General features: G+C 43.1%; 1 protein-coding gene across 2 annotated transcripts in view; it reads right to left on the bottom strand.

The window, feature by feature from the left end:
• Window positions 1-23,336, bottom strand: part of RUSC1 (RUN and SH3 domain containing 1) — a 214,487-nt gene that overhangs the window by 148,517 nt on the left and 42,634 nt on the right. Inside the window, exon 2 of one of the 2 annotated variants that reach the window (XM_086947408.1) lies at window positions 7,064-7,630. The exons of the other annotated variant lie outside the window; for it this stretch is intronic. Coding sequence (XP_086803534.1) covers window positions 7,064-7,630 — 567 coding nt within the window. The remainder of the gene's footprint in view (window positions 1-7,063; window positions 7,631-23,336) is intronic. 2 annotated transcript variants of the gene reach the window in all.

Below are 23,336 nucleotides of genomic sequence, written 5' to 3'. Positions count from 1 at the left end.
TTTGCTTGCTGGATCCTACTTTACATCTCTTATACTTATATACCTGTAAATGTAGGTCTGATTCTTCTTTGAAGTTATAGCACTGACTAGACATTCTCTTATTGGTTGAACATCCATGTCTTTATTCAATTAGTTTCTCACAGCTTGATGGCATATGTTCACAGGAACCCGGTCCAGATTTATCCGGTGGTCCTTAGATCAAACATGGATCCTCTACGTGAAAACACACATCCTGGAGTCCTATAAATCAGTTATCTAATCGTAGTATAAATTACTCCATGTCCAGGGAGGCATTGCAGATCTTCACTTGGACCTGTGTCCAAACATCAGTAGGCTCTGAAATACAGATGGCAAATATAACATGTACTATAGGTGTACATGTTATCCTAAATTTAACAAACACATGTATCTAGTCACATGTTGTGTAGAGATCCCCCCCTGCCAGTAAATATCATAGGGAAAGTTAACTAACACCCCTCAGGTATTAAAATCCCTTCTGTGGAATGAAAGAGGCAATTGCCAGATTTCCAAAACAATGTCAAATATTAGACCCCAGATCCTGCACAAACTACTGCCGCTTGGAGTAAGTCAATGGGCAAAACTATAAATCACCTTGGGGAATAGACAGCCGCAGTCAAACAGAATGTAGCACATAACCATTCAGCATGTTGACCGTACTCTTTCTTGGAATCTACACCTTCTTTCCGATTTTCCGGATTGCCTTTCACGCATCCTATGCCTCATCATATTTCAAATCTGTTGCCCTAAATGCTTCTAGTCACTCCAAAGCCCTTCGCCATTTAATTTAAAAAGTATATATTCCTCTATCCCCTCCTTGTAAATTTCCCTTCTGTACCATGGACCGTTATTACAGATGATGTGTCAAAATATGACAAATGTGTAACTGTTTCTGTGCCTCTCTTCTTCAATTTAAAGACATTTGATGGAGAATACAACTCTATAAACTCTATGTAAGCGACTTTAATGAAATGATATAGACTAAAGCAGTACTTACGTTGGTGACCATCTTGCAACTTCAGATCGGGATCTACTCTCAAAAGCAAATTCGGAGAGCGTCACCATGGGCAACAAGAAGTGTTTTGACCATGATGATGGCCACAGTCTGTAACAGTAGAAGGGTAAAGGTGCCTACAAGGGACTCTATTTAGTCTATATTTTGTTGGTTCAAGTTATTTTAGAAAGGACCAATCGATCGTCCTTAAAGTGAGTTAATCAAAAATCTATTATCTTGACAGAAAGCAACATATAACATATAAACAAAGACACAAGGTGTATACGAAAAAATGTTTTTATCAAATAGTTCATTAAAGGAAACCAACTTCATATACAGATAAATAAACAAATAGGATTTAGGACTGTGGGTACACACATAAGTAAATTACTAAGTGACTCAACAGAACCTAAAGAACACCTATCCCAAAATACATTGAATCAAACAAAGAAGGGGATAAGATGTGCTGTCGACGTTTCGGTTTCTTAGGAATTAATGCTGAAACCATCCTCAGGACTGTTATCAATTGTGATCTGTATAGAGATATTGTAATCTGTTTGCACAAGAACTGCCACTTCATCACATGGAAGATTCGATTGTGGATCGCAGTGTCTTTATAACATGACTATTCGTTGTTAAATAACTGACTTCATATATTAATCAAAGCTGGACGTGAAGTCGAGTCTTCACTCATAGAGCACAGGTACTTTGCAAAGCAGCGGTCGTCCGGTGTGAATGGAGTGGAGTCTTGTCAGTACGGAGCCACCGACGAGACGCTCTTTTGACTCCACTTCGTCGCAATATTAGGCGGTGCAGGACTGATGACTGCTCGCTATTCTGCCTAATTCAATTTAACTGGCCCTAATTGCTCCATATTAACCCCGGTGATTGACAAGACTCCACTATCCACGATCCACAATTGAATCTTCCATGTGATGAAGTGGCAGTTCTTGTGCAAACAGATTACAATATCTCTATACAGATCACAATTGATAACAGTCCTGAGGATGGTTTCAGCAATTAATTCCTAAGAAACCGAAACGTCGACAGCACATCTTATCCCCTTCTTTGTTTGATTCAATGTATTTTGGGATAGGTGTTTTTTAGGTTCTGTTGAGTCACATAGTAATTTACTTATGTGTGTACCCACAGTCCTAAATCCTATTTGTTTATTTATCTGTATATGAAGTTGGTTTCCTTTAATGAACTATTTGATAAAAACATTTTTTCGTATACACCTTGTGTCTTTGTTTATATGTTATATGTTGCTTTCTGTCAAGATAATAGATTTTTGATTAACTCACTTTAAGGACGATCGATTGGTCCTTTCTAAAATAACTTGAACCAACAAAATATAGACTAAATAAAGTCCCTTGTAGGCACCTTTACCCTTCTACTCTCACTACCCAAGCCCTCAAGGGTATTCCGGGTCGCTCACTTCCTCGATAAACAGTCTGTAACAGGGCACACTTCTTATGCAGAGAGCATAAGTTGTCCTGGGTGTTCAGTTTCTTCGCTATATCCTATCCTCGGTTCCGAATTGCAATTGATATAAGTAACATTTACACAGTGCATCCCACCAACATTATAGTTTCTTAGTTCTTAAATGACAGTTATTACGTTTACTTTCCATGATGGTCCTCATAAAAGGCGGAAGAAAGCTAGAGCTGACCCCTGATTTCATTCTGATGATGCCTGTTGTTGTACACACATTTCCACAAGAAGTACTAATTGCATAGACCCTTACTGCTTCCATATCCTTCCTATACATTGCTGCTTGTGAAGTTCCCGGCCCATTTCTCTTTGCCACCTGTCTATCAGAGGTGATGTAGTTCAAGAACCGGCTTTATGAAGTGGGTTTTTGGGACTCTTATACCCTGGGTAAGATTTCCATCCCTGATCCATTCCTGGTTCCTCCTGATAAGATGCCATTGATTTGTTTTTCTAAGATCCCTTCTCCCCTTATGGTTACACTAGGATTTCGAGATGGGGCTCACAAGTCCTAATCTTGTCTGCTGACTCCTCGGAGATAGTCGTAACAACAAGGAGTCTCCAAGAGGGCATTCCCCTGATCACATTACTCCTTGGAAAAAGACTTTTAGTTCACAAACTCCTCCAATTTTAAGGTAAAACAATGTAGGACTGAAATATTAAAACAAAATGCCTACTGTGAACCTACTGTTTAGAGGGACAAGAAACATCACGGTCAATGCATAAACTGCTCGCAAAGGTTGTTTACATTCCAATAATGTTATTTTGGGTATTATTTGTTTTTTGGTTTTTTTCAAATTTATGCTTGAGTTCTGTTCAGATTCCGTGGATCATTTAAATGAGATTAACTGTTTTAAGATATAAGTTGGCATTGCTATTGAAATATTATAATGCATTTCTAATATTTGATTTAAACTAGTTACCAGTGATAAGTTATTTCATTGTGGTTAAATATCTTAGGTACAACTAATCCCCACTACTTACCTCCTTTCTTGTTTTGATCTCTTTGATATTTCAATCTGGCTTGTCATTTGGAGTTCTCTTTATGTTGAGCAACTGTGTCTCTCTACTTTTAGCATGCTCTCTGTTGCTGAAATACTGGTGGAGCATGGCTAAGGCTTTCATGTTTTCTTTGCACTGGCAGACCTGGCTTAGAACATTGATGGAAATCTGTTTTTGTTGCACCCTCAGGCAGTCTCTGCTAAGGTGTAATTATATTTGTGTCCTCTCTTCTTTTGAGAATGCAGTCTCTCTGTGTGCTTGGGGTTTTCCAGAGAGTGCACAGAGTGTGAGGGTGCCACGACAGCATAGGGGCAGTAGAGAAAAAGAGTAAAGGGACTTCGACATTGGTTGGGATTGTGCTTCTGCTCTGGTCATGCCTGGAAGGTAGAATATCAGATGAAAGTAGGATGCTTGAAAAATAGATCAGGGATTCATGGAAGAGACCACATCCTAGATCTTAGGAGAGGCCAGTCTACTTCTGCTATATTAGGCTTGATTATAATTAAAATGGGAAGGCCATCCTTTATGGTGAGGACTCTAGGTATGTGTAAAGTCACTTTTATGGGCAAGTAAGAGGAGCGAAATGGAAACAGTAGTCTTATTATCTTCACATGTTGGTTTTTTAACACTCACTATTGGTGAGTTCTGGGAAGCTATCTAAGGAAATTACTTTTGCAGTTAATTAATTCTGTGAGAATAATTCTATTGCACATCTTGATAATATGCATGGTTTTTGTAATTTCGCTAATAGGTTGTTTGCATGCATCTGTTCTTAGGAAAACCTTGGTATCACTCTCCTGTTTGGTTGTTTTGGTGCTGCACTAGCATTACCAGGTAGGATAGATTTAGCCTAACTGTTTATTTGTATGGAACCTATACTCCTGATGAATGCCCCAGTCCTGAAAGGCTACTTATCAAGGGCAGAAACATGTTGGTGATTAGTTGACAGTTTTGAGCCATTGCGTTTCTCTTATCCGCCCATAAAAGTGTTTTTAGACATACCTAGAGTCCTCACTAATAAAGGTGATAACTGAGAAACCCTAAGGTATTTTAAGATTTTCTGGATTCCCCTTTGTCCAGTAGTTTTATTTGAGAACTCCCTCCTACTGCCAAGTCTTCGCAGAGGTTGAGTCCACCAAGGTGGGGAGAGGATGCTGATGATGAAGCATGACACTATTATGTGTGTGAGACATCCTCTTCCATAAAGGGTGGCCATCCCATTCTAATTTTAATTAGAATCATGCTTTATAGAGCATACGTAAACTGTCCTCTCCTACAATCTATGTTTTGGTCTCTTCCATGAACTCCTGATCTATTTTTCAAGCACACTACTTTAATGTGATATACTAGTTGTTTGTGGGAGGGACTTACAGTGCAATTTCCTCCATCTCTCTAATTTGTGATAATAATACATGCTTGGCAGGTACTCCAGTGTTTGTGTCAGTAAATGTTTAGACTCACAACTCTAACTATAGGTACCCATGTGTGGGAAAGTCACATATAGTAACACCATCTTATGTGTGTATGGCTGCTGAGTGCACAGGACATTTTACAGAGGCAAGCATCACTCAGGTGGGCCTATATCATGCCAACATTAACGCCATGTCCATTTTGTGATTCTTACCTCCATTTAAAGGCGTGTGTCCTACTACTACTTAAGAGGACAACATTGTGGTTAGAGAAGACAGGATATGTAGCAAATCTTTGTCCACTTTGCTGTTGCCACATTCTTGCGAATGCTGCTTTGTTGTTTAGCTGGGTAATATGCTACTGTTTTGTGGTTTTAATATGAACCTGCAAAGATGTTGTATCCACAATATCGACCACCAAAGTATCAACAAAGTAAGTAGATGCAGTGTTTATGTCAGTGAATCTATCATTCTCTATACATGCAAACCTTGATAATATACTCGTAGTCAATATTGTTGATACAATACCATGGCCAACTGATATAAAACAGGTCATTGTGATGTGAATTTACTGAGCAAGACCATTAGACTACTGGGACAAATGGTATGTAGCCCATCAGGTTGGATGACTGTCCTCAACCTATTGATCCTGGGCAAGGGTATCTCCTCCATGGAGTATTGCCAGGTCAGGGGAAGTAAGCAGTTTATTGTATTGTATTGTAATTATATTTATATAGCGCATTCTACCTCTGACGAGGCGTCGAGGCACTTTTCGGCGAGTCCAGGACCAAAAAGGATTAGTGGTGGATTATTATTGGGAAATATGAGTATAGTATTAGTATAGGGAGGTTAGAGTTAATTTGAGTGCAGGATATGAGTCTGTTAGTTGGACTGAATAGAGTAATGGAGGGATAGAACAGGGAAGAAAACCAGAAGTCTTCATTGGGATATCATAGTAGTAAGTTGAGGTCTGGTATGAGTAAAGGAGAGATGGAAGAGGAAAGAGCCCATAGAGAGGAATCAGGGAGAAAGAATCAGAGTAGAAAAATTAGGTTTGGGATGGGTGAAAGGAGAGATAACAAGCATTTAGTAGGGTTGTTTGGGAGATTATAGCGGTAAACTGATGTTTGGGGTGAGCCAGGAGGTGTAGAGGAGGGAGGAGTCTAGGAAGGCACATGCCTTAGGAGGATAGGACTCTTGTGCCTAGAGCTTGGACATGAGGGAAGGGTGGATAACTGGCTCTTTGCCTGAATAGTTCCTCTCGATCCTACCTACCAGTTAGTGGGGTATAAATCTTATGTTCTCTTTGTGCAGGAGGAGTGTGACTGGGTATTTTAAGTTCTCACTGTGCAAGCCCTTGAAGTGTAGTCGACACTCATGAGCATGAATTGTAATTTCCAGTTATCTCTATGTTGCGGTAGTGTTTTCCAGAATTCGTTGTGCACTGTAGCTATTGATTGTCAGTAAGCCGCAGGGTGATGGAGCATAGCTACTGATTTCCAGCTCTCTGTATGGAGGTGGAGTGTGGCTAGTAATTTCAAGGTCCTAACATAACCAGTTTGAGGCTATTGATTTTAAATCGGGTTTCCTTGGTGAAGTATGGCCAGCAATGTATAGTGTGCTCTGTGTGAAGGAAGTGTGTCTGATTATTGGCAGTAAGGTCTACAGAAAGCAAACAATGGCAATGCCAACTGGTCTGGCAATAGAGTGCCATCACATGCAAATACAGATTTTGACAAATGCTGCTTGCTGTGTTGCCTACACAAATACTGCTTATCACTTTTAATCCACCGCTTTCGGCTTTGTTAATGCTGGGGGGAAAAGTAGCAACAAAGGATTGCTTTCTGTGTAGGATGCACGTAAAAAATACAAAATCAAATATGACAAAACAACATGATGATTGTGTGTACTTTTCAGGTGTTAAATAGTCCCCCGTGCATTTCAATGAAGACACCTCCCACACGCCACCCTGCCAACGGCATGAGGTGAGCGAAATACTACTCTGGGCGGAGTCAATGCTACAGTCTATGCATATTTTAAAGAATGTGTAAAATGGTCTTGCAGGCATCTGCACTGCCAAGCCAGACCTAAAACAGATTAACCAGCAAAGGTAAAAAAGGAAAAATTGGAAAAAGAAAAGTTGTCTTACATTGGATGTTGGTCCAGCATGGCTGGGAGCCTGGGGTCCTCCAGCGGGCCCGCTGGCTTGCCCTATGCCTGCCAGACTCTGCTCCAGAACCGGACAGGATCTCTGTAGTAGACTCTTCCTCAGGACGGCGAGCTCTCTGTTGGGATGGCAGCTCCTCCGAAGTGTGGTGTGATGGCAAAGACATGCTGGGGAATGTTCTGCTTCTTGGAAAGAGTGGAGACAAGAGCACAGACAAGCCTGGGTTCTCCAGCAGAGGCAAGACTCCTCTGTAAGGCGGGGAGTAAGCCCCAACTGGGGATAGTCGGATGGGCAGCAGTCCCTCCGGGGACAGGTAGGGCAGGTTCTTGCCAAGAAGGCAGACTTCATCGCAGGATAAGGCCTTCAGGTGTTGATGGAATGGACGGGCCAGCGCCACACTAGACTGGTCCTCGATGCTTCCTGAACTGGACGAGGGCACCAAGAGGTCCTGGTTGTGGCTCACGGGTTCTTCACCTGCTGAGAAACGGAGGAGCAGGGACGGGAATTGCAGCGTCTGGGGTCTCGGACAGTGGGAGAACAAGGAGCTAACTGTAGCCAGGTTTGAGCATTTACAGTAGAAAACAAGGAGATAACAGTCAGCGGTGGAGGCCCAAACAAAACATTACCAAACCGAGAACCAAAGTGTGCAAGGAGGGATTCAAAGAGAATGGTGTAATAGATGCAAAAGAGTAATGATCCCATTGTAGGGAGGTGGGTTTGGATTGAAAGGTGGAAGATGGATTATAAAAGGTAGGAAGCAAAATTGTAAGTAGTAATCCAGGGGAATTTGGAAAAGGAAACAGAGGGGGGTTGAAGTATGAAAAAGTGAGGAATTGTGGGAGGAATTGGGCAAATTGTAAAAGGAGTAACGGTTGCCAGAAGAAAAAGAAGAAATGCAATGGCGGAAGTGAGGAATTTTAAGCGTAAAATTGTATGTTGTAAATAAAAATCAGAAATTTAACACCAAACCAGTTGGAATTTGAAGCGAAATAAGCAGGGATTGTAAGAATAGGAGGAAAGGCAGGGGATTTAAGAGGCAAAGAAAAGAGCATCAAAGAGGTCGCAAACCATAACATATGAGGGGGGTTAGCAGGGTTACATAGAGAGGGCACGGAAGTCAAGAAAGAGAGATGGAAGAAATGTGTTAGTTGAAACACCAGATGAAAGTGCACATTTAACAATGAAAGTGAATGAGTACTCTGCCTCCCTCCAAGATTCCCAGATGCTCCGAGGACCTACTGTAGGCACCATTCTTAGGAATGAGTAACAGATTTATTCTCTCAAGTTTAAAGGGGATAACTATAGCGATGTGATGGACTTGACACATTTACATTTTCCCTGATTATCTAACTTTTCGGCCCATTTCCTATGCAATGTTCACCTGTGCACCAAACACATTTCTCAATTTTGAGTTTTCATCAGACACTAACTATTCTCAGATTCCAGTGGTTTGTTCTTTCTTTTATATCTTCTAATAAAATTTTGAGTAAGAAGTAGTTCATTGTATTCTTTTTGGGGGAGACACTAAGGCCCATTGGATTTGCTTATATTTTCCCAAAATTGTTTCTTCTTTTCTGATAATCTGCCCTTTGTATGCCAATTTTGACTCAGCTGTTGCTAAATTAAATAATGTGATGTTTTATTTAACCAAATTAAGGCATGTTGGCAACCCATAAATTCCTGCAGGTCAGAAGTTTTACAAAAACAATATTGCTGCATTGCTTTTTTTATCAATGATCGTACATTATTTTGTAGTTGTAAAGGGCCAGACAACACACCATGTTGTTCTTGGTTCTCACTTTATTTAGGTTTTTTTGAGTCCCAGACAGGCTCACCACTCACTTAGACGGGAATCCATTTTATGTGATTACTTCTTCTGGTCATAGGTACTAACTACCTAAACACAAATGCTTGAAAACAATTATATTAAAACAAAATGGTAAAATACCGAATAACCAAGTAATCCCAAATTTGAAAAATTAATACATCAATCTAAACCTTGCCTGGAACTTAATCCTACCGCAAACCTTATGCCCAAATTACCCTAAAGCAGAAGTCTGCACAAATGTCATGCCTAACAATGCCATGACCCTAAGACTAATTTTGGACCCTAAAACTAAAGCCAGCCCTAAGATTAACACTACTCTTCTTTCCCGAACCTTATCTTCGATTTCAATGGCAACAATTGTGTTTAAGAAAACTTGGTAATTTTCAACCAAAAATATTTCGAAATTAAACTATTTGTGCATCATATTTTTGGTATGCTTATTTTTAGTGTTTTGATCTGAGCTGTTATGACTGCATACGCTCTTTCTCCCAAGGAGGAGTATTTAGAAAGATTTTTGTATCATTACCATATACATGCGTGTCAAGTTATAAATATTTACAGCTGTTTTTCACACAAAAACACCCTTTTTTCTGGTCTGGCGTTAGCCAAGACCGTTTAATTTGACTAATATTATATATAGAACATATCTGCTTATAGGGGCTTTCAGCCAACCATACCTAATCCATTGATTTGTTGTTGTGCCATTCACATTTTTCTTCCCCCCACTACAACATAAAGCATGGGGCAGTGGGTCAGCCCACTTCAGCCATTGGCTAATTTCACTCGGAGTGATAGCATTCTACTCTTTCAGTAGGCTGTACTATACACAAAGGAAGTCTCTTAAGTGCCAGGGACTACAATGGCAATGTATGCCTTTTTAGGCTAAAACATATTTTAACCAATGTTTTTTTTATATTGATGAAGGTCTGGCAGCTTCCCCAACAATAAAGTTCTGCAAAAACCATGACAAAACAAAACTAGTATTACCAAAGCATTGCCTCCAGACCTTTTGGCTTTTTAAATATGAGCTTGATTATGGTATGCAATGAGAAAGAAATAACAGAAAATAAGCAGTCTCCATTTTATGAGGCAGATGCTATTTAATAAAAATAACAATTGGCTCAGCTATCATTAAAAATTTCAAATTAACAATCTGTAATCCTTTAGAAGAGGTGACTTGACACTTAACCCTGTGTCAGCACCCTTTGTCCTTGATGTTCATGGGTTAGACCATAGGTGACGCAATGGCTGACACTGCAGCAAGAGAGAGCATGTTTCAACCAGTATAATTGGTGCCTTTAATGAATAAATCAATAGAATTTCACAGGGTTAGGCCCATAATCAGAAAAGCTAGGCCATATATTAATCAGAGAATAAACACAAGGGCCAGTACTGATATCATTCCACACAATCATTTACCACCGAGATCACACACACATGTTATGATCATCAGGTATTTATTAATTGTTTTTCTTTTTCTTTTTCACTTCAGGACCTTTTTTTTGAGTATTTTCTTTACTCAATTCACATGAATTACTTATACAGACTTATCAATACACAGAAAAAACATAAATAATCTATACAAAAGAAGAAAAAATCACAAGTTAACACAAAATTACACAGAATTGACAGAAAACAATCACAATTGTACATGCAACCACATTCAAAGAACTTCCTTGTGGCCATAGCTACCATTGTTTAAGATTATTTACAACAATGCCCTTGGAGCTTCCATTATATAAATTCTGCTCCTTTCCTAGCGGCCCAAAACCTAACAGTGTCCACATTGGGCCCTGAAAGGGATCACAAAAACCTTCCAAATTGAGTTTGTTCAGAGCTCCAGTAGTATCGGACATATAATACACTTGTTTGGATGAAAAAAAACACTTGATGCCTTTCAAATCCTTTTGTAGTTTGTAGGGTTCTCCTCAGAACACTAGAGCGCATAGTTCTCGAAACTTTCTTGGCTGGATGTAAATTCAATCAATCACCGATTAATAAACCTCCAAACACATCAAATGACGGAGTCATGCTTCACATGCCAATTAAACAGATTTCCGATCACGTCTATGTTGTCGATGTCCGTTACACACAGAGAAGTCGTATCCATGGGTCCGAATTGGGCTGCGCCGCGACGCAACGCGGTCACTCAGAAGCTCTTCCTGCAATACTACTGGATCTCTAAAAAAAATCAATTTGGAAGGTTTTTGTGATCTCTTTCGGGGCCCAGTATGGACACTGTTTGGTTTTGGCCCGCTAGGAAAGGAGAAGAATGTATTTAATAATGGAAGCTCCAAGGGCATTGTTGTAAATCATCTTAAACAACAGAACATAGGCCACAAGGAAGTTCTTTGAATTTCGCTGCATGCAAAATTGTGATTGTTGTATGTCAATTCTGTGTAATTTTGTGTTAACTTGTGATTTTTCTTCTTTTGTACAGCATATTGATGTTTTCTCTGTGTATTAATAACTTTGTATAAGTAATTCATGTGACTTGAGTAAGGAAAATACTAGAAAAAAAGGTCTTGAAGTGAAAAAGAAAAAGAAAAACAATTAATAAATACCTGATGGTCATACCTTGTGTGCGTGATCTCGGTGGTAAATTATTGTGTGGAATGATATCAGTACTGGCACTTGTGTTGTTTCTCTGTTTAATGAATAAAAGCATTACAAATATTTAGCTCATTCAGAGACAATTGTTGCTAGCTGATGTTAAGGAAGCACAATGGTCTGCAACACGAGAAGAGTAGAGAATGTGGATTGATGCTGGATGTGAGCAGAAAGATGAGGGACTGTGGGTCTACCGGGATGAGAGGCCTGTGGCCCAATGCAGTATGTTCCTTTCTCACACAAGGCTTGAGCATGGACTCTCTGATATTGCACAAGGGGGATGAATGTACACATACATTTTGCTTCCCAGTGAATGGATTGAAATATTTTCTGGTGTGGGTGGATATATTTTCAAAATGGATGAAAATGTTTCCAACAAGGAAAACTGATGTCGCAATGATTGTGGGATGCTTGATGAAAGATAGCATACACAGGTTTGGGGTTCCCCAGGGCATAAAAAGCGACAGAGGGGAGGGGGGGACTTTATGGCGTTATTGGGAATAGAGTGGAAACTGCATTGCCACACCGCTTCCCAAAGTCAGGCCTGGGGAAAATGATGAACTCCAAAATAAAAACATTGATTAGTTAAGACAACTGATGCAACAGGCCTGAAATTGACAGCTGCTCTGCTTTTAGTACTGTACACCATAAGGACAAAGCCATCTAAAGCAACCTTGGAGACATGGTCATGGGGAGAAAATTAAAAGATGTTTTTCTTAGTTCTAGGTGGACTGGACCACAGACGGTGAACGGACAACCTGAAGGGATTGATGGAACAAGATGCAGAGCTGCAACACCAACACCTGTGATAGGGGTACCAGTAACTGCTGAGCATCTATCACCAGATGAGCTGCGCAACACACCAGACAAAGAGAGGACAGACCAAACCATACCTAGGGGCCACGTTGAGGGTCCATCATTAAGTGTCACATGGATTGTGACACCAACTGAAAGGTGATAGTCTCCACCTGCAGAAAAATAGACGAGGACAACGCAGGGCAGGTTCATGAAACCACCCCTGAACAAGACGACTGTGGGACAGACGGAGAAGCAGATGCCAGCACACTGCATACCTTTAAATTATTGACACTTACAGAAAGTGCCATGGAACTGAGTGACTAAGGGGCACTGTAGCACTATGCATTGCATAGTGCAAACAATATTTGTTTGACACATATTTATGAGTATGCTGCCTGTAATACGAACCACTGGCAGATATAATAATGCAACAGGAAGCACTGTGTAATGCCACCCAAAGATATGTAACTGTGTTAACATTTTTGTTTGTACACTTGTGTAGGATAAAAATATCCTAAAGGGACCATTGTTGGATAAAAAAATATATATATCCATATACTTAAACTATCTCACTTCTCGCTGTAACAAGCTGGGAGCTTCTCAGGCTTCAAATCTGACCTTGCATGGACAAGCTTCAACAGCTGTTCAGAACCACCTTAGGGGTCACTTGTTTGTCCTGAGGTCCATGTTAGTTTGCTCATCAGGTTGTTAATTTCTCCTTACACTGTATGTCTGTATTATGATTGGCACAGTATATAATCGGCATGGTATCGATCTTGCATTTCTCTATTGCCTATGGTTGGCGCCCTGTCCTTTTTGCAGTTCTGCTGTATATGGCCCAGAAACCATTCATGCAGGGAAGAAGCAAACTGAGAGCACCATTGTGTGCACTGACGTCTTCCTTGCTAGCCAGCAAGCACATATGGGTACCAACAAATACATTTAATATTGTGCGTTTCTATCATTGCTCCATGGAAGGTTCCAAAGTATTTCCCAAACAGAACGGACCAAAGTTTATCTTCAGACCCGGCTGCAAACGTTGCCATATGGAAGAATTGGTGAATACAAAGGCTGCCAGTTCTTGATTCTACCTCGTGCACCTTTAATCTCTCAGCTACACTTCATGTCTCGTTATCTCTCTCTTAAAGGTTCTTTTTCATCCCTACTCTTTCCATTTTATTTTACCGTTGTCTCATCTTTCTCGAGCTGCTTCGTTCTCCCTTTTCTTCCTCTTTCTTTTTTATGAGTCAAAGTCTGATGATGTAAAATGAGCTCCAGTCCCTGAAAATGCCAGCGGGTGTCCACCACCTACAACCACCATACCCACATTAAGCACTCAATGTAACCTGGGAAAGGACTGACGAGGCCTTCTTCCTGGTGGGGTGTCACATTCCTTCTTTCAACCTGATGCAGTCCAACATGAATAGAATAAGCTCTACCTATGGTGTGCTGATTGCTTCTGCTACAAGTACTGGGACTTCAAATATGACTCAAGCAATATGTAGGTGAACTTGGTACATGAAGACTTGATGCATCATCAATGTCTATATCATCAACCATTTTTGTGGTCTAGCTCTGAATCCTTCCAAAAAGAGTAGAGTGCCTTCTGGAGGGGTAAGCGTGTGCTGTTCTGCAGGTGTAAAGAAACACTGAATCCAAAAAAGTGGGGCTAAATTGTAACAGGCAGACACTCCCCATTTGCAAATTCAGCAAAATGTAATGTGGTATATGTGTTGGACTGGTAACGTCTGGGTGCAGTTTTTATGTTCAGGCACACTATGAATATGTACAGTATGGTGGAACCCACACTCCAAATGTAACAAAGAAAACAAAATGTAATCCTCCTTAATTTCAAAAGGTTTCAAACCTTCTGTTTATTACAAAGAGGTGCACAAGGTCCAGATATCCCTGCTGACACGTATTTCACTAGGGCGAATACGCCAAGAACCTTTCCAAGGCTTCTGAAGGCGAATGCAAAGTTCTTACCTTATGTTTCAGAGTGGCAACAGCTATGTTGATATAGAGCGAGTGTGCCCGCTATATACGAGCTAGTCAAAGAGTAGTGTTGGTCACCTCGTAGCTTAATAATAGAAAGTTTGGAGACTGGGCTGCTGAAGCTTCTACCTGAAAGTAATGCTGCTGGGGACTTCCACCACAGTGACCGGCTAGAGGCTTTTGTGGCAATTAATGTCTGCACAAATTCAGTTGTGGGCACATTTTCTAAGCCTTCCTATTGTGTGAAATTCCATGTCTATCAGAAAGAATTTATATAGGATAAAATTCCAGATGTTAGAAATACATTGCATGTCACAGAAGCGTTCCATGAGCAAATAGAGGAATGAGGTTGAATGCTGAGTTCCAATATAAGGTCCTGGAATTCCAAGGTACTTTATTCCTTATAATACACGGTCACACCATCACCCTCCCATAAATAGCTTAAATCCTTGGTCTGCTGGTCTTTCGTAAGAAAGAAATGGGGTGTTTGCAAACAAAAAGAATACAAGTAGAATCCTAGTGCATAATTATTATATTTGTTGCAAAAAGATGTTAGAAACAGTTTGCTACAAGTCAAATTAAAAAAATTATGTAGCTCAGACTCTGCAGAGAGATTCTGTCTTCCCAATAATAACCTAAAGCATGCCAAAAATAAATATGTTACCATAAATAGCTGCTTTCTGCTGATCACTATTCACCTAGAAAAACAGAACAGAAGAAGGAAAAGCCACCTTTTGATTTCACTGTTTAAATAGCACCTTTAATGATAGTTCTGCCTATCCCTTTCGGCTGTTGGCTCTGGCAGGGGGCACTGTGATGTCAGAAATCAACTTTGATAGCATATTACAGTTGAGCAGCTAGGCCATTTTTTTTACTACAGGTCACTAGAGATCAGTGGCGTTGCTAGACCTTTTGCCCTGCGTTTGCTGCGCCACAGCGACCGCAAATAAGAGTGTGGGGGGTTGCTGGCGATTCATGTGTTTGCCGCCCCGTGACAGCCGCAAGTAAGTGCTGGGGAGGCTGCCGCCCTCAAAACTTGCGCCTCCTGAGGCGGACCGCCCTACCCCCTTGCTACGCCACTGCTTGAGATGTCGCAAATCTCCCGTAATAAGGAATCAGACACCGGCTTATATACAGGGTTTGCAGGGGGGCTTTATGTGTGCTTGTAAATATCACAAAAAAACACAGTTGATGGACAGAATGCAGAACAATGTCTTACATTCACCCCAGAACAAAGATCTGGGCCTTAATCCATCGTTTTTTTGCACTCCACACCACCCTAGGACAGACAATGGCTATATGCAAATCAGCCTTGACCCTGTGCCTCATGGGAACAGTCCAGCCCGAACTGCCAAGCCATGTCTTTCCTGGACCGGAATCAAGCATCCTAGGACCGGTTTCTGGCTATCAGCCGTCTTCAGCCAGGATAGTTTGACTCCAGTGGTGTGGAGAGCATGGGACTCACATCTGAGCATACCCATCCCACTTGGGGTGACAAGTGCAAAAACAACAATTGATGGACAGAATGCAGAACAATGTCATACATTCACCCCAGTACAGAGATCTGGGCCTAAATCCATCGTTTTTTTTGCACTCCACACCACCCCAGTTCAGACAAGGCCGTACGCAAATCAGCCTTGACCCTGTGCCTCATCGATGGTTTTAGGCCCAGATCCCTGTACTGAGGTGAATGTATGACATTGTTCTACATTCTGTCCATAAACTGTGTTTTTTGCAATGTTCACCCCGAGTGTGCTGGGTATACTCAGACGTGAGTCCCAGTCTCTCCACACCACTGGAGTCAAGCTATCCAGGCTGACGAAGGCTGATAGCCAGAAACCAGTCCTTGGATGCTTGATTCCGGTCTGGGAAAGACATGGCTTGGTAGTTTGGACTGAACTGTTCCCATAAGGCACAGGGTCAGAGCTGATTTGCATATAGCCAGTGTCTAACCCAGGGTGGTGTGGAGTGCAAAGAAACGATGGATTTAGGCCCAGATCCCTGTACTGGGGTGAATGTATGACATTGTTCTACATTCTGTCCATCAACTGTGTTTTTTGCAATTTTCACCCCGAGTGTGCTGGGTATACTCAGACGTGAGTCCCAGTCTCTCCACACCACTGGAGTCAAGCTATCCAGGCTGATGAAGGCTGATAGCCAGAAACCGGTCCTTGGATGCTTGATTCCGGTCTGGGAAAGACATGGCTTGGTAGTTCGGACTGGACTGTTCCCATGAGGCACAGGGTCAGAGCTGATTTGCATATAGCTAGTGTCTAACCCAGGGTGGTGTGGAGTGCAAAGAAACGATGGATTTAGGCCCAGATCCCTGTACTGGGGTGAATGTATGACATTGTTCTACATTCTGTCCATCAACTGTGTTTTTTGCAATTTTCACCCCGAGTGTGCTGGGTATACTCAGACGTGAGTCCCCGTCTCTCCACACCACTGGAGTCAATATATCCAGGCTGATGAAGGCTGATAGCCAGAAACCGGTCCTTGGATGCTTGATTCCGGTCTGGGAAAGACATGGCTTGGTAGTTCGGACTGGACTGTTCCCATGAGGCACAGGGTCAGAGCTGATTTGCATATAGCCAGTGTCTAACCCAGGGTGTTGTGGAGTGCAAAGAAACGATGGATTTGGCCCAGATCCCTGTACTGGGGTGAATGTATGACATTGTTCTACATTCTGTCCATCAGCTGTGTTTTTTGCAACTTTTCACCCCGAGTGTGCTGGGTATACTCAGACGTCAGTCCCAGTCTCTCCACACCACTGGAGTCAAGCTATCCAGGCTGATGAAGGCTGATAGCCAGAAACCGGTCCTTGGATGCTTGATTCTGGTCTGGGAAAGACATGGCTTGGTAGTTCAGACTGGACTGTTCCCAACTGTGTTTTTTGCAATTTTCACCCCGAGTGTGCTGGGTATACTCAGACGTGAGTCCCAGTCTCTCCACACCACTGGAGTTAAGCTATCTAGGCTGATTAAGGCTGATAGCCAGAAACCGGTCCTTGGATGCTTGATTCCGGTCTGGGAAAACAATGGCTTGGTAGTTCGGACTGGACTGTTCCCATGAGGCACAGGGTCAGAGCTGATTTGCATATAGCCAGTGTCTAACCCAGGGTGGTGTGGAGTGCAAAGAAACGATGGATTTAGGCCCAGATCCCTGTACTGGGGTGAATGTTTGACATTGTTCTACATTCTGTCCATCAACTGTGTTTTTTGTAAATATCGCGAAGCAGATTGCGCCGCCGGTGCATCACTCAACATGACGCCCCAGCAGTGCAAGGGGCTTGTAAATGAACCCCTTTGTTTCTAGAGTTACAACAGATTTAAAGGTGACAGAACAGTAGTAAATGTACTTCAGTCCAGCATTGGATTAAGCCAAGCACAACACATGGCCACTCGCGGGTATTACAACACATGCCCAAAGAAAGTAATGGAGGCAGGATCTTAAAATAGCACCAATAGGAAATAATGTTAAATGATTAACATTTATTTCGACTTTTGAAATGTGTGTATTTTCTTTACCCTCCAGTGGCTTCCCATAGGAAGCTCGGGCCCAATTTAAAACTGCCTGCATTACCCACTGAGCCCTGCACTCCTCTTCACACTCTTATCTAAGTGAGAAACTGAAAATTTCTGGAGCAAATATAGGTTCCAGAAATTTCCAATCCCTGCTCCTGGACCCCCACCTTCAGTTGAGAATGGTACACGAGCCAGTTATTCTCTGGAAAAACCACAAGAATCTGGAACTCCTTACCTCCCTCCCTTCTCCTAACAACCTGCATTGCCACCTTCAAAAAGGACAGACACCTGGGTTCATCACCCTCAACCACATGTAAGTACTCTATATAGGAGATAAACTACCGTCACTGTGTGGCCCCACCATCTTAATCAATGCTTAAACCGTGTACGGCTCTGTCCAACAGCTGCATTTGTGCTGGTCGCAGCTACCGATGCAATATGTCTGAACGTAATTATTGTAACAGTAGCTTGCTGTACCCTTGTATCATGCTACTCAGGGCACAAGTCTTAAAAAAAGAAGTGGGGGGACGATGATGTCACAACAGGAAGTGACGTCACAAAAGGACTCCTGGCCCCCTCCAGACTCCTTGCCTCCCCTCGCTCACCCCTTAGATGAGATTGCATCAGAGAAGCGTTCTGGATGAGCTTTGATCTCGCCCCAGAGAGGCCAAAGAGTGAATGTGTGATTCCATTTGCTCCAGTAATCGAGCTCCTGGTAAAATAAGTGGGGGGACGCCATCCACCCGCGTGGTACCCCGACTCGAGCCCTGATGTTGTAAAGCACTCTGATGCCTTCGGGCCATGTCTGCAATATATAAAATTGCTCACAAAAAAAAGAATAATAACCCCTTTCCTTAGATCTTTCAGTGATCTTGCACGCCCTCCTCTGCGCTATCTTCATCGTTCCTGTGCGCCCTGCTCTCCTGTTATTCCCCATTGCTGCTGCAGTCTCCTGCCCTCTCTTCCTCCACACACATTGCTGCTGCTGCAGTCTCCTGCCCTGTCTTGCTGCTGCAGACTTCTGCCTATACACTTGCCCTGGCTACAGACCAGTTTCTGCTCCCTAAGTTCCTGTTACATGCAGCACATTAAAGAGGATCCTCTATTAAGCGGCGCCCCAAGGGCAAGGGCAAGGCCCACGCCAGGGATACTCTTACACCGCCAGCCAATCAGAGCCCTGGCTGCTGCCACTCCTCTGCCTGGAAGGCGGGTCGATTAGTTATAGATTCAACTTCCTGAGATTTATTTATTTATTTATTTATGCATTTTTATATAGCGCGGACTTTACCCGAAGGCGTCAGAGCGCTTCACATTAGGAACAGAAATGAAACATAATGAGAAACATTACAAAAGAGCAGATTACAAAAGCAAACGTTACTTACATAAGGTAATAGTGACAATTGTGAGCAAACAAAATAAATGAGGTAGTAAAAATTGTGAGCAACCAAAAATACATGAGGTAGTAAAGGTAATAGTGATAATTGTGAGCAAACAAAATACTTGAGGTAGTAAAAATTGTGAGCAACCAAAAATACATGAGGTAGTCAAAAGTGCACAAGAGGAAAGTGACAAGTGTGTAGTTATAAGAGAAAACAGAGTATAATTTGAGGTATAATACTGCAATAAATGCTAGGCACACGAACAAGCGTTACGTAGGCAAGGTGGCACTTGTTCAAGTATTCAAAGGTAAAAACATGTGAGAGGTAGCAGCCGTGTGTTACAAGGGCAAAGTGGTGTGTGCATGTTACAAAAGGGCACCGAACACAAGAACATGGAGAATACTGCGAAAAGGCAGACACTCCAACCACAGGACAAACACTGGGAAGACACTTCCATGGTCATGGAAAGTAGAAAATATCAGTAGTGGGAAGTCTTCCTCCAAGTAGCAAGAGGACGTGAATTACTTTTGGAGGTGTCTCTGGAGGAGGAGAGCTTTGAGGTCCCTTTTGAAGGCCTGGGAGGAGGCGGTGGTCCGGAGCTGAGGCGGAAACGAGTTCCAGATTCTCACTGCATTGCCTGAAAAGGATTGGGCCATTGTTCTTTCCTTCTTGAAAGTGGGAGGTTCAAGCAGTAGATTCTCCGCATTGCGTGAAGGTCTAGAGCCTCCAGAGAGTTTCAGTTTATTTGCCAGGTAGCGGGGAGAGGAGGAGTGCAAGGCTTTGTGGGTGATACAAGCGGTCTTGTAGATAGCTCTAGCTTCGAAGGGAAGCCAGCGGAGGGTGGATAACATCGGTGTGATGTGATCGCTTCTTTTGGCCCCATAAATGAAACGAGCTGCTGAATGGAAGACAGACTTAAGTGGGGACAGGTGAGATTTGGGGAGGCCAGTAAGAAGAGAATTGCAATAGTCTAGTCTGGAGAGGACCAGCGATTGCACCAGGGTTATAAGGTCATGCTCCGGGAAGAAGCGACGTATTCCCCAAAGAAGGCGCAGTTGGTAGCGAGCAGATTTTGCAATAGAATTGATGTGGGGAGTTAGATTGAGATTTTTGTCTAGAATGACACCAAGGGATTTTGCGCTGTCGACAATGATGGGTTTATTGTTAAGTAGATTCATCTGATCCATCCATGATTGAACCGGGGGAGGAGAGAGTGAGGAGGAGAAGAGGAGGAATTCAGTTTTGGAGGGATTCAGAATCAGTTGATGAGATGACATCCAATTTTGAATGGAGTCGAGAGTGGAGCTTAGGATGGAGAGGTCATGAGTGGAGGCAACCTTGAGGTAGAGTTGAGTGTCATCTGCATAGAGATGATAGTGAATCCCGGATTTGCTTAGGAGGTTTCCCAGTGGTTCTAAGTAGAGATTGAACAATGTGGGTGCAAGTATAGAGCCTTGGGGAACACCTTGACCCACCGCCACAGGAGAAGAAAGACTGTTCGCTATTTTGATCATTTGAGATCTGTCAGAGAGGAAGGATGCAAACCATTTAAGCACAGTGCCCTCCAAGCCCATTCTCTGTTGAAGAATATTGAGGAGGGTGTTGTGATTAACAGTGTCGAAGGCTGCGGAAAGGTCAAGGAGAATTAGCAGACAGGACCCCCCTGAGTCGAGTATCCTCAGCGCATCATCAACCACTTGCAGTAGGGCTGTTTCAGTGCTGCAGTTTTGGATGAAGCCGGACTGACAATTGTCAAGAAGATCATTGTCCTTGATATGACGAGAGAGTTGTTTGGCTACACATCTTTCCGTGATCTTCGCAAGAAAGGGAAGGTTGGTGATGGGGCGGAAGTTGTTGAGGTCACTCGCATCAGCAGTGGGCTTTTTCAGCAGAGGGGTGACCTGCCCAGTTTTGAAGGAGACAGGAAGGGATCCTTGCCAGAGGGAGATATTGATCAGAGTGGACCAATAGGAGAGGGAATGGGTATAGAAGTCAAAGGCAATGGCACTGGGAATAGGGTCAAGAGAATGGTTGGAGGGCTTTGTTTCGCGTATGCACTTGAGAAGGGCATCTTCAGATATGGGGTCAAAGCTCTGCCAAATGGTTAAGGATTTGCGCTCCTCTGGAGGTGTAGGATGAGCAACCTGATCCACAAGTGATTTCACCTTTTCATCAAAGAAAACAGCGAACTCCGCTGCTCTCTTTGTAGAATCCTCCACCTTGGAGGTTGGGGGAGAGCAGCTTGGAGTCTTGATGAGATCGAATAGTTTTTTGGGTCTATTTTTGGCGGAATCAAGGAGGGTTTTGAAGTGCGTCGCTTTCTCAAGGAAGATGTGCTTGTGGTATTTGGATCTTGCTGTGCGAAGCAAGGCTAAATTGTCAGTGGAAGGCAATTGCCTCCATTGCTTCTCCAGGACTCTTAGCTGCTTCCTTTCCTCATAAAGGGATTTGTTGAACCAAGGTGCTGAGGGAGTGGGCCTTATCCTTTTGCTTTTAAGTGGAGCGACGTTATTAATTTCAGCTGCAAGAACTGTGAGGCATTGGGAGGTGAGATCGTCAACAGCTATGTTCGGGTCTAGCCTTGGAAGTGAAAGCAAAGCTGATTCACAGAGGGGACCGACATCAATGTTTTTGGCGTCACGGAACCAGGAGATGGCCCTTTTGGGTTGGCCAAGAGTTATAGAGTGTGAAAGTTGAAGAGAGAATGGGATGAGGTGGTGGTCAGACCAATCTACATGAATAGGGGTAGAAGTAGAAAGCATGCCTGCTTTAGAAATAACAAGGTCCAGGATTGCGCCCTTAGAGTGGGTTGGTTCAGTGCAGTGTTGGATAAGATCATTTGCCGAGAAGAAGGTGGCCAGTGAGTTTGCAGAGGAGTCTTGCGGTGCGCCCCAGTGGAGATTGAAGTCACCCACGATGGTCTGATTGTCACTTTGAGAGTATTGGTCGCTGATGAAGTCTTTGAGATCTTCTATAAACGAAGAGCTACTACTACGAGGCGGGCGGTAAATGATATGGAATCTGAGCGGTGAACGGTGTTGCAATTGAAGTTCAAGAGAAAGGCATTCAAAGGTGTGGGAGGAGCTGCTAGGAGACGCCTTAAGTTGGAGGGCGTTTCTGAAGATGACTGCAACACCTCCCCCCGTGTTTTCAGTTCTGTCATTCCTAAATATGGAATAACCTGTGGGTACTAGGAGATCAAATATAGAGTGAGAGGTATCTTTGAACCAGGTCTCTGTGAGGAAGAGCATGTCAAGTTTGTGAAGGGAGATGGTGTCGGATATTTCAAGTTTGTGTTTAACTGCAGATCTGCAGTTGTGAAGCATACAGCGCAGCTCTGTCAAGACTGTTTTGGTGACGGGGCACTTGGGCTCTGAAGGGTGATCGGGATATTATACATTTGCGGGGGTGCTCGGGAGGGTTTAGGTGGACGCTTTGTTCTGACAGAGGTGATGGTCGGAATAGTGTAGACAGTGGGGTTGTTAGGGTATGCCTGTTGAAGAAGGGTGGCGTTCAGGGGCTTGTGTAAGTTAACGACGTTTGCAGACGAAAGGTTGAGCTTGGCTGTATTGGGGTGAGGGGGCGAGGTGTATCTCTGTGGAAGTTGGGAGGGAGTAGAGGTGCATGGAGGGGTGGAATCTTAGAGCATAAAAGTGAAATGGCAGCTGTAAGCTGAGAGATGGAGGTGATCAGAGAGCCAAGCGTATTTTCCAGTGAGAAAGAGGCAGAGCGCGGAAGGTTGGGTGGCTCGATTGAAATAAGGGGGGGTGGAATTGGTGGTGGACGGCAGGGAGAAGTGGGGGGACCGGAGGTGTGTTGGGGGGTGGGGTTCACAGGTGGGGAAAGGAGGGGGTTGGGAGCGGGAGTAAATGAATTGGGGGTTAAGGGAGAGTTGTCATTGTTGGTGTTGCAAGAGGGAGAGGAAGTAAGGACAAATTTAGGGGGAGAAAGGTGCGGAACACGTCGGTAGGGAAGTAGGAGGGGGGAGGCCTGTGTGGCGTCATGGGAGTGTAGGAGGTTTGGGAGGAACAGAGGTGCATTGGTTGCGGAGGTCCTGTCAGTTAGGAGAGGTAGCACTGAGGGAACGGTCATCTGGCAGAGTGAGGGGGGTTGAGAGAAAG

This window comes from Lissotriton vulgaris, chromosome 12, assembly GCF_964263255.1.
Source record: "Lissotriton vulgaris chromosome 12, aLisVul1.2, whole genome shotgun sequence".
Taxonomy (NCBI): Eukaryota; Metazoa; Chordata; class Amphibia; order Caudata; family Salamandridae; genus Lissotriton; species Lissotriton vulgaris.
This window is presented reverse-complemented; position numbering and strand designations above follow the sequence as displayed.